Here is a 12260-nt window from a genome sequence, read left to right as displayed (position 1 = left end):
GCCAAAACGGGCACTGGGATGAATAAAACATGCACTTAAAAGTAGAAGTTAGCAGCACCTGCCTGTGGTCTCAGCTGTGAGAGTGTGTAGGTGTAGCAGCCCTGAGTCGTCCTACTCGTCATCTTAATGGAACCCGCTCCTGTGGAGTGAAAGAGCTGTCACTTAAAATAACCCATTTGTTGATTATTTTTTATTTCATAAGTGATAGTACTACCCGGGCCTTGCTTTATTCTGCAGATTGAGAAGCTTTTACCCCAAACAGTGGAACTTGATGTATGTCTGCATTTTTTTCCCCTCTCTCATTTCAGTGAAGAACTTGGAAACTGGCAGAAGCACTCCAGGAGTAAAGATGTTTTTTGGACATGAAATAGTCAATGGTGAGGCTTTTCTTACCGCATTTTGGGGCGCAGGCATCATGCCCACTCTTAGTTTAGCATTTTAAATCCATTTTTTGGTCACTCTACTGAATCTTCAGTTGCACATCTTTCTTCTAAAATAAGCAGGAATTAGAATGTTGTATAAATCACAGAACTTTTGTTTCCCAATTATCTATCAGTGAAATAATAATAATTCCCCACTTTGTGAAGGTCTTGTGACTCTACTGCATTAAAGCTTATTAGTTAAATAACGAATAAAGTCCAATAAGACCACTAATAAAAGTAACCACTCCAAAGGTAGTCAGTTGAGATAAGCGTGTCCCCTGTTTACGTCCTGAAGGCAAGTTACATTCATTGTGTATGTTCTTATATGTGCAAGACTTTCACTAATGGACTCTGCTAGGCAGTTAAATTGCTTAAAGTTTTAGTTAACTTGGTTTTGCTTTTACTCGCACAGGCAATAGCATCTCTATTAAATGGTCTGTTTATCTGAGCCTCTTTCCATGATTCACTAGTGATAAGAATATGGGATTATTTAAGAAAAACACTTCTAGTGTATAAAGGTCCTGTGCTTTTCTATTGGCATCTGCTTTGCTTTGGGGGCAGGGAGCAAAGTGCTGAGGGGGAAATAGCTAGAAGGCAGCTGCTGGACTTATCAAGTGATTAACTGACTCTATTCTGCCTTTTTCCTTGTACCCGCTTTATTGTATATGTAATACTCTGTAAAGTAATTAGTTGTAGTTCAATACTTACTTTGTTTTTGGTGGGATGCTAAGTCTTGTTTAAATGCTGGCGTTCTGAAATACACCTTATCTAGGCTACCGATGTAAGTTATTTTATGTAGATTCGTACATCAGAGTGAATTTAAAATTATTTAAACTATGCTTTGAATTCAGTTTGTTTGGGTTTTTTTTGCATGTATGGCCACGTCCTATGGCGGTTAGTATCGGTTATGATTCTCTTTTTTTTTTTTGGGAGATAACAAGTGTCAAAAAGTTGCTTGTCAGCACTAGAGTATAAGTTGTTTGTTTCTTTTGCAGTGGAATTGCTGGATGAACCAGATTCAGGGAAGGGAACAGCAATGCTCCCTGAGTACGTTGAAATGTTTCCTTCCTCTCACGGTAGGAGAAGGGGTGGGATGTGGTTGCTAGGGGAACCACCACTTACATTTAGTATAATACTGATGTTCAGACTCAGCTGTGCCAAGATTGTATTTCTCTGCTCTAAAGAGGTGAACAAGGTGGTGAGTGGAAGACCTCCACTGTATAAAAGGTTCTTTCAAGCTATTGCTTACAATTTTTCTCTCTCGCTTTTTTCTCTTTTCTCTTTTTTTTTTCTCTTTTCTTTTTTTTTTTTTTCCTTCCCAGTAGTGTTCCTAGGTAGAAGAATTTGCTTGGTTTGTTTCCTTGTCAGCTTGTGGTTTCAGGGAGGATTTCCCATGAGCATTTCTTCTGTGGTGGAACAGTTCCAGGACAATTGCACAGGGAAGGTTAGGTTTATATAGATGCTCTCAAAACATTATATAAATATGACTTTGGGAAGCTGGTAAAAATATGTTTCAAACTCCTGCAGACCCATGCTCCTAGATGGCTTTGCTTTGAGTCTTCTCACAAGACCACATTTGAATAATTTATTCTTCTTCTTAAGAGAAGTGGGAATTAAGTGGTGTCTATTGAATAGTCCTTAAAATATAGTTTAAAAGCACATAGAATTGTGATTAGCAGTAGTCTTCTTGCTTGCTGCTGTCTTGTCTTCTTTCTCCCTGTTAAGTAAGCCTACGTTCACACATACTTGAATATGCTCACCTCGGTAGCAGATTCCTGTGTTAATCCTTTAAATATGCAATTTTAGATACAAGATTCTTCAGCTACATCTAAAGGCTGATCAGAAAGGGTTTTTTTATGTTTTATTCTATTGAAAGGGAGAGGTACACGATTGGAGCTCTATAATCATAATGGGATGGTTTTATATCAATATAAGGAATTTTATACTAATAAGTCATATTTCCCAGTGAAGTATTCTTGACCTCAGACTGTCTTGTCGTAGAAATTAAGCATCTTATATGTGACATCTTTTAGTCAGATGAATGTTTACTAACTCAATTTTTTTTTTTTGATCCTGAGATCCTACCATTTTATATGATTTAATAACTTCCATTTGATTACAGTAAAGTTTCAGTGACTATAACTTTTACGTATTGGTGAGCTTGTAAAATCGCCCTCCAATTACAGTAACTAACTAATGGATCAAATATTGATTCAGTGTAAAGACTTAGAGATACTTACATTGTGTGGTTCTTGGGCTCAGGTCAGGTACTTCATTCTTTGTACTTTGAACTTTTTCTTCCCTTGAAACCCTTGCTGACCTTTGCAGTGAACATCTGTTCAGGTTCTGCTTTCACCTTTTACTTTCAGAATAAATGTGAAAATTTATCTGAAATAAAGGCCCTTTTGTGCAAAATAAGCTTATTGTTGGGTAGCTTCAAGATCTTTAAGAACCATGCACATTGGATTGGGAAGTTGCTTCACATGCAGCAGTTCATTGTCTGGATACAGGTAGATGGCATTGGATGAAATAATTTTCTTTATTAAAATGTCCGTGCTGGTGGAATATGTAATGTTTTGATTTCTGTGCTACGTATGGCTGCCTTGCTCGTGCAGGTGCACTTCAGCTGTTGAAGGGAACAAACAAGCAGACACAGGACCAGCAGATTGTGGCCCATGGAGTTCTCCTTGCGTTTCACTAGAGAGCCAGCTCAGAGCCTCAAATAGCTTAAAATACTCCCTCTCAGGTAATGTGGATATTAGTCAAGGAATGTAGTTAGTTTGTCTTTGTCAGACAACGTCTTTCCCAGAGGCTGTGATCTCTTGGTTTGCCTGTATCAGAACAGGATGTATTCTGAAAGAACAATGGTCACAGAAAGATAGGTACAGAGCTCGTTATCTGCAGGCATGCTCTTTGCCTGTAGATACATTCACAACATCAGAAGGAAACTCATCTGCTTTCCAGAATGTTTATCCTGTACCTCTCATCAACTGTAAAAGTGGCTGAGCAGCACAACTGATCTTTTGGAGAAATCAAAGTGCTTCAGCCAGTGAGCATTCCTCTCTGGTGATTGTTTGATCTTATACTTGTACCTGAAATGTATGTGGCGTGATAGATAACTCAAAGTTCAATAAGACTATTGCTGTTTGGGTCTGTGCTGGCTGTCACATGCTTGCGTTGATTTGGTTGTGTGGTTCCTGTTGTATACTTGTACACAGGTATAGATCCAAAACGTGATCAGCTCGTTCTGTTCTCTTGCCGTGACAAGAGTACAAAACCTGTATAGGCTAAAGGAAGGTTGTATAGGCTAAAGGAAGGTTAGCTGCATTTACCTGGGTAGTGGGGGAGAAAATGAGGTTGATGTGATCTGGGGGAGCCTTTAAAAATTTGTTCTTTCAATGTGATCTTTCAATTGACTATTATTTTAGAGTTTAGAAGATTGTCCTTGTGTTGTCATGGATTCATATTATTAACATTTGCATCTTACCGAGGAGAAGGGAGAATCTTTAAGAGAACCCTTCTTAAACAGGTGTTAAAAAATATTAAAAACTGGCTTAAATTCTCTTTGTCCCCTTGGTCACTTAGTTGTCCGTGTTCTGTGATGACACTGTGTGTTAGTTTTGTCTTTGCTACAATCTTTTTCGTCCCCTGGACAAGCCTGAGAATTAGGGTGCTTTTTTTTAATGGATGTAATTTTTTAAACTGAAACCTTTTTGTTTCCTCTATGCATCGTAACAACAAAAATTAACGCTGCAACTCACTTTTAAAAAGCCGGTTTTTCTGTCAAAATCCAGAATTTTGGCTCATGCTCTAGACGTACATATCTGAATCAGACAGTTCAGTAGTCTGTTTGGGTGCATTCAGGAAGTAGAGGGAAGAACTGAACAGCTAAACCAGAAAAGTAGAGTGATTATACAACTGAAATACATACTTTGTGCAAAGTTTATTCAAGCAGAGCGAGCGTCAAATGATTTTTTTTTTCCCCTCCTTTTAGAGAAGAAGGAGAATGTGGAGTACACAGTTGTTGATTGTTTCCAGCAGAAATTTGGCCCAGCAGTAAGTATTAATGAAAGCTCTTATGCAGCGTATGACTTCTAAGCCTGTTCTGTTCTAATTGTCGGTAGATCCATTAGGTGGCAGGATTGTGAGCACTGCTTCATGATGTCTTATACTGGAAATCACTTTTGCAGATGAAACTGAAATTTGAGTAATAGGTAGTAATTGGCTTCTTTAAGTCAAGTAGAAATGGTATCTCTGTTGGCATCAAAGTATATTTAAAGTGTGCATACACGCAGGGAAAGGCTGCAGTGCATGTGAGTTTGCAGTGGGTGGATGTGAATCTGCATCAGTGTGTGTTGGTTGCTGTTTTCAGACTCTATTGCCCGTAACTGAGGTGAAGGGTCAGTATTACTATTTAGTGAACAATTATTTTGTTTAGGAAGGGAACAACATGAGGATTTGTTGGCATTTGGAGAGGGAATTGATTGTGTTGCTTTTGTAGGTGTTTGGAACTCTAGACATGCCTGGACCTTTTTCTCTTAAATCATGTATAACAGCGTAAGTGGACTTGGTAGAAAGGCTTTGTGTCAGAACTCGGAGACAATGATGGATTTATTATTAAATTTAATAGAATTTTTTAGATCCTGAATTAGACCAGCAATATTCTAGGTCCTCCATGCCATTTTGTCTTGCAGCAACATCAGTTGCGATTTGAGCTCTTATTATGGTAAATCTATTGCACATACAGAGGAAAAAGCTCTTTGCCACAGGAAGAGATTTCCCTGCTTACAGAGGAATCTAACTGTTGCTTGAAAAAGACGCTGGCTTTTTTCTTTTATGCCTTCTACTCATGTTACATGCGTGCCACAGGTGGTTTATCTTAATTGTCTACAAACTTTTCATGTCTGTGAGAGTAACAGGTTTTTCTTTTATACCTTAGAAAACGAGTTCTCCTTTTTAACTGAAAGGAACATCTTCTTTATGTGATCTTAAGGAAGTTCCTAAAACCTACTTAGGAGAATTTCTCAGGAGGAGATCGGGGGAGTCTATATTCTTTAGTTATCCATAATCTCTGCTAAATCTATCATTGATGTTTCTAGTTGTGGAATTTCCAGATGTCTATCTGTAACTGGACTGATACTGTGTCTGTTTCTCTTGGATCACTATATATCTGAGATTCATTGTGGTTTTGATATGTATTTACATTTTTAAATATGGATCACGACCAGAAAAATTGCAGTTTACTGTTTGTCCCTCTGCCTATCATTCTCTGCCACTATTTATTTTATCCCTTTCTTTTTTTTTCATTAGGTGCTGCACCTAAAACAGCAGTGTGTTGTCAGTATAGCAGGAGAAGGTGTTAATTTGTGTCGTCATGGAAAACTCTCATGGCTTGCGGTAAGAGGCAGACATTTCCCAAAATGTACCGCTAAACAGAGGCATAACTGAGAAACATTTGGCGATTAGCCTGTGTTTAAGACTTACTCACATAACTGTTTTAGTAAGGGATATGATGTTCTTCAAGACAGATCAGGTATTTCATAAAAGACCTGTTGTGGAAAGAATTATGCCATTGTAAGGCAATATAATAATTACTTAACTTGTATGCAATATATACATTTGTATATAACAATGTGACATATTTGGTTTGCCATCTTTATATATTTGTATACAGGTAGAGGTATTACACTAGTACAGCTGTTACCTATTGAAAAACTGCAAGACCTGATCACAATGCCTATATAATTGAAGGAGTAAAATCCATCTAGAGATGATACAGTATCTCAATTAGCTGTGGTATTATCAACATCTTAAAAGGAAGAGACAGAAAGGAGAAAGCTTAATATGTTAGCTCAAAATCGTCTTCGTTTATTTTTAAATCAGTTTAAAAGTGAGTGTGTTTATCCAAAGCAAAAACTTGTGTGGGAGTTCATGCTTCAAACTTAACTCGTTTATGCAGAAGTAAGTGTCCACAAAATGTTTGCTTTGGTATGGCTAAATTGCTTTCAAATAACAGCTTTTGTTAAACCATTATGAATTTGAACATAGGCAAAACGTAAATTTTATATCCTGTTTGAAATGCTAGGATGGAAAATTATGTACTTTATTTCTTTGGTAGTGGTCTTTGACAATGAAAGGAATGTCATCATGGGCACAAGAATTTTGTTGGAAGTGGTTCTTTAAAAATGCCACCATAATACGTGTAGGAGTTTATTTTAAGTACTGTGCATAGGGTTTGCTCTTGGTATGTCTCAAAATGCTGTATTTAACTGTGTATAGTAGACTACTGGGTCGTTCTTTCTACTTATTGTGAGAGCCTCTGAGCATCTCTGAAAAAACAAGACTTGTTTATGGATTAGCATTAAGGAAACTAAACCTGCTCTCCCCAACATAAGCCTGTATATAGGAGATTATGGCTTGTGGGCAACAGTGCACTCTCTCCTACTTTCAAATCCTTTGTTCTTCTGTCCCTCACTCATTTTCTCTTCAACTGAATTTGTTGTAGATAGCAACAAAAAGCCGTATTTTTCTGTTTGATATCTTCCTTCTGGGACCTCAGGCTTTCAAAAATGGATTACAAATGGTGCTGGAAGATAAAAACATCTTGAAGGTAAGGGTGCAGGGTGTGTGAGGACATTTGTAGTAGCAGAGGTCATATACATATGTAATGATCTAGCTGCACCAAAAAAGTTGCAGTTGGACACAAGTTTGTCTGACAGCTCTTTCTTGCTTCAGGTCATGCATGACTGCCGCTGGATCTCGGACTGCCTCTTTCACCAGTACGGTGTCCTTCTCTTCAATGTCTTTGATACACAGGTACCCTTCAAATATTCTGGTTGGGAACAAAAGTTTCAACAAGAGAAACTTCAGCGTTGTTCAGGGCCATTCTCTTGGAGGAGGTTTAACATTACTAGAATGTGACAGTTGTTGAACCATGTAAATGTAGCGGTTTTCTTCTAGCTAAGAAGAACCAGCAGGCAAGGCTGATAGTGTTATTTAAAGTTTTGTGTAGACCCGTTTTAAAAGGTCGTTAATATCTAATACTAGCAGCAAGTTTAATGTGGTTTTTTTTTAAGATGCATTAATTGGTCTTGATCAAACTTTGCACAACCTGAGGCTGCTGTGACTTAAACAGGAGCTAGGTTGGCTTCTGCTTTATATGCTATGTTACTCTTTTTGCCCCTTTCACAGGGGAAGTGTAGAAACAGATTCAAGCTACAGGTATCCAGCACTGGGAAGCACCTGCTAATAAAAGCAGTGGTGGAAGTGAGAGAACAGGCCAGGTTACCACAAAAATCTGTTTCTGCTGGTGCTGGCTGTGGTAGTTGTGGTAGTTAATGTTGCGTGACTAACAGGAGAATTAGAGCCTTTCAAGAGAGAAGAAAATGACATAATGGCTATGATCTTTCGTAATGGGCGTGGATATGTTATGCATAGTTATGTATGACTTGTCCTTGCCTATATACTGACTTTTCATGTCATAGATATGATTGCCTGTAGTAACTCTTCAAAGCCCTAATCTGGGCTACATAGTAGCCTTTATACAGCAGAGATTTCTCTCAGTCCCTTTCTGATCTTAGTTTGGCCTTTTGCCCCTAAAAATTATGTTATTCCATTACAAGTCAAATATCAGTCAGTGTCAAGTCCTGACTGCATGAAAAAGGTAGGGGTGAAAATTCCCATCAGTGGTCCCAACTGTACTGGCTAAAACATGTAACTGATACAGTGGAAATAACTAACCAGAACTATCCACCCCAGGATCTGAGGTACACAGAATTGCACTCATTGTTCTGTTGTCTTGGTGTAAGCTGACATGCATGCTTTTCTTGCACTGATAGATCTCTAGGCTTAAATTCAATTACTCTGATTCTTTCCCCTGAATCCTAGTTCTAATGTAAGTAAGCTAGTGAAGTAGTCTGGTTTTGGCTACCCTGCAGTATACCTGATATTGTGGAATTAAGCGGTCTTGTCTTCTACTCTGTTACTACTGGAGCACGTAACTGGGAGATACCTCTGAGCAAACTTTCATAGATACTTTTTGTGACGCACTTCTTAGAGACAGCTTCTCAGTGTTGTTAAAATTGGAACAGGCTGTGTGCACAAGTGACACTCTGCTTAAAAAACACAGCAATGGAATTAAGAACTCTGAGTTAGATGGGATCCTGCCTGCATAATTTGAAAAGTGTTATTTATCCCTGGTTTTGGCCAGTTGCTGCAACTGTTTATTCCTTGCAATAAGTAACCTAACACAATTAACGCAACGTGTAGAGGATGGCAGTGAAAGGTTTCTGATGATCACTGACTGTCTTCCCCCGTTGAGCTATAGCAGCCTAAAAAGCTGCATAGTGAGCAGGCAACTGGCTGTTGTTAGTGCTTACATCCCTAACATTGCCTTCTGGGACACTGCTACGCTGCCTCATGAGGCTAGAGCATTCTCATGCTCTGAAATCCCTGCCTATTGTAAAATGTTGTTGGTTGCATATCTGCGTACTACCAAAAGAAATAATACAGTTCTTCCTAGAGGTGTGTGCTGAAAGAATAAAGAAAATTTGACAGCTTGAGACTTTTCATAAGACAGAGATCCATGCAAGGTTTTATCATAAAATGTACAAGTGAAGAAGTCACTGTTGCTGTCTGGTTCCACAGATCGATGCACATACATTACTACTCTTTAGCGTGTTGTTGTTTCTCTGCCCTTGAATCCAAGCCATTAGCATGCAATGACTTTGGACAAAGATTTTCACAGTGAAAGCTGAAACATTGTTTTCATTGTGGGCAAGTTTATTCTATAACCTTGTTCATTCAGATTAGACTTTTTATGAATATTGATTGCAAAGATGCTTTCATTTTTGTTTAAATATTTAAGTCTTTTCTCTCCTTGTTTGGAAAACATTGAATTTTTTTACTAGAAACTCTCTCTCTAACCATCTAGAAGAGTGGAATATATTTCCATAGATTTGAACATCATCTTTGTTTTGACTTTGAGTAAAAGTAACTGATTGCTTGAGAAGGTCTTTCCTGAGGTTCCTCTTCATCTGTGTTTGGCCACTGAGAGTGAAAGCCAGAGAAGGTTTTAGTGGTCAGAAATACAATACAAAGGACTGTTCAGTAATGAGTGATGGAAACTTCTTCTTTACTGAGGAACCAACTTCCTCTGGTGATTTGTGCTAACAATCCAGTGAAGGTCAGCTTCATCTGGGTCTTCTCCATTTTCTTCTGTTCAGTGAACTCATCAGTTTGAATTGTTGCAGTTTGCTTCTCCAGGTATATTTCCTGCCACTTTTCAGCTGATGGTTGTAGTCTTCCCTGGACTGCAGCAATGTAGTTCAGCCTAGCAGAAATATAGGCAGTCCTAGATTCTCTGTCCTATTACAGAGCATAGGGGGTCTCACATTTCTTTCCTTAGTACAAGATTGCTTGTTCTGCCAGTGATGCTCTAATGTTTTGCATTTTCTTCATAATACCTTCATACAATCTTTTATTCCTTGGAAATTCGGTAAATGGATTGGCTTAGCACTTTCTCCTGGTAGCCTTAGCAAATACACGGCTTCTCTCCCAGAGAAGGCAGCAGTTAGCTATTTAGGTGATGCCTTAGAGGCAGCTTTAGTTATTAATAAATCATACCAGCTTGTTTGCCTTTGCTATTGGACAGGAAGAGATTTTTTTTTTTTACCCCCAAAGACTTTATAGATAAGTTAGGACTGGTGGTTTGGTCTTGGAATTTACTCTCGCTATAAGAGGCCAGAAGAGGTCAGTTACAATTCTGTGGTCACTATTGCAGGGGCTGAGCTGGTGCTGCCAAGCACTACGTGGTCTGGTCTAGGTAGCACGTGGGCAGCGTGTGGTAGAACAGCTTGAACAGTGGCTTCAGCTGTAACCCTTGCAGTAAAACTGGGCTGCCCTGAAAGCTCATCTTTTGTTGGTGGGATTGTAGATGCTTGTGTTGAGTGTTGGCTCAAGGTTTCTCAGGATAGAGTAGTAAGGAGAAAAGGGCTATGAGAGGTCAGTGGGGATTTCAGGGGACGAGAGTAGGAATCTAGGCTTCTGAGTAGCAGAGGAAGTCTGAAGTGTAGGTTGTTCTAATGACAGATAGCTCAGTCTCAGATTTTGAGTGTGGTTGCAGGCTTTTTATTTTTTCTTCTCCATTCCCCTGGTGAGTGGACTCCCTTCCAGGCTTCCCTTTTCCATTGCACCTGTTGCAATAGTCCCACTCATCTTTGTGTTCCCTGGTTAGGGACAAGAGTCAGGGCTGTTCCTGCTCTTACTGCAAAAGGGTAAAAGGGATGAAACCAGGATGAGAAACAAGCAAACACCATGCCATGCAGTCGCTGCTGAAGGCTGTTGTCTGCTTCCCTTCTGGCTCTGTATGCTGTCAAAGACAAGCCTTACTGGCAAAATCAGGTTTTAGGCGAAAGATTTTTGACAACTTACATATTCTTTCATCATGTTTTCCTTACATTGCATCACTATTTCAGGTTTTAGATAAAAGGCAAAACCGTAAGTATCCTGGGGAAGTATCCCTGTACGTTTACTCTCTTCTGATACTGCTCCTAAACACCTGCTGTCTGGAGACAAGAGTACTGGGCTAGAAGGAATCTTTGACTAATACATCATATAACTTGTATAAGTCATTCTTAAAACCTAATTTACCCTTTTGTGTAACTTAACAGCTTTAAGGAGTCAGATTACTAGCCCTGCAACTATATCCAGTCAAAATGAGGATTAATTTGTTTGCAATGTACTTTACTTTTAATATGCATCCCCACTGTCAAACTTCCACATTCTTTGCCTTGGGTTAACAGACGCTGGTCATGGCATATTGATCCTTTCCATCACAGGTTGCTGATGCTATGCAGTTCTCAATGGTAACAGGCGGCTTCCTTCCACACCGAGTCTGCACGTTACAGGAGTGTTTGATGCAGCACTTGAAGAGACCTTCCAAATGGGATGCTATCATGAAGTGCAGGCAGCAGATGGCTTCAGTGAGTGATTCAGTGAGGCACCTTCTGAAGACTCAATTGTGAGCTGTGCTTTGCCCATCTTGAGATGTTTCTGTCAGTGTTTTTTTAAGAGCATGGCACTATGCAGTGGTCAAATTGCCTATAGTTAAGGACATTCTGTAACACTGACTTGGGAGGCAGATGCAAGCTTTAGTTGGCATCAGTGCTTATGCTGGTATTTCCTAATGGCTCATTTGAAATTGAGGTTTTGAAGAACCAGAAAGCTTGTACAATAGAGGATATATATTACTCAGGCAAAAAATGTTCCGGATATCGTAATATATTTTTTACTAATTTTGAAACCTAGTTCCAACAGAACAAGTTGGTTAAAATGAATCCTGAGTCAATCCCTTTTTGAAAGAGGGAACTTTTATTGCCAGCACTATTAGAATGAAAAAATGGGTAGCGATTTTTGTCTTGCTTGTGCAGTTCAGCAGCATTTGCCAAATCATTATTCTCTATTGTCCTCAGTTTTGTTAATCTTTCAGATGGGGACAAGCAAGGGAAAACTTAATGGGCCAGGAGCTCCTAAGATTTGGGGAACATAAGCTTGATAAATAGAACAGAACAGAATAGTCTATTTCAGTTGGAAGGGACCTACAACAATAATCTAGTCCAACTGCCTGACCAGTTCAGGGCTGACCAAGTTAAAGCATGTTATTAAGGGCGTTGTCCAAATGCCTTTTAAACACTGACAGGCTTGGGGCATCAACCACTTCTCTAGGAAGCCTGTTCCAGTGTTTGACCACCCTCTCGGTAAAGAAATGCTTCCTGATGTCCAGTCTAAACCTCCCCTGGCGCAGCTTTGAACCATTCCCACGTGTCCTATCACTGGATC

At 39.2% G+C, this 12260-nt stretch overlaps 1 protein-coding gene across 1 annotated transcript in view; it reads left to right on the top strand.

Moving 5' to 3' along the window:
• Positions 1–308: 308 nt before the first annotated feature.
• EXD1 (exonuclease 3'-5' domain containing 1) overlaps positions 309–12260 on the top strand; it is a gene marked incomplete at both ends in the record, with an annotated part of 14538 nt that continues 2586 nt past the window's right edge. Inside the window, 8 exons of the mRNA XM_009584127.1 lie at positions 309–377; positions 1418–1469; positions 3038–3168; positions 4417–4478; positions 5733–5819; positions 6928–7032; positions 7158–7238; positions 11261–11404. Coding sequence (XP_009582422.1) covers positions 309–377; positions 1418–1469; positions 3038–3168; positions 4417–4478; positions 5733–5819; positions 6928–7032; positions 7158–7238; positions 11261–11404 — 731 coding nt within the window. The remainder of the gene's footprint in view (positions 378–1417; positions 1470–3037; positions 3169–4416; positions 4479–5732; positions 5820–6927; positions 7033–7157; positions 7239–11260; positions 11405–12260) is intronic.

The sequence above is a fragment of the Fulmarus glacialis genome, unplaced genomic scaffold, assembly GCF_000690835.1.
Source record: "Fulmarus glacialis isolate BGI_N327 unplaced genomic scaffold, ASM69083v1 scaffold11538, whole genome shotgun sequence".
NCBI classification, from domain to species: Eukaryota; Metazoa; Chordata; class Aves; order Procellariiformes; family Procellariidae; genus Fulmarus; species Fulmarus glacialis.
Note: the sequence above shows the minus strand (reverse complement) of the source record. Positions and strands in the feature narration are given on the sequence as shown.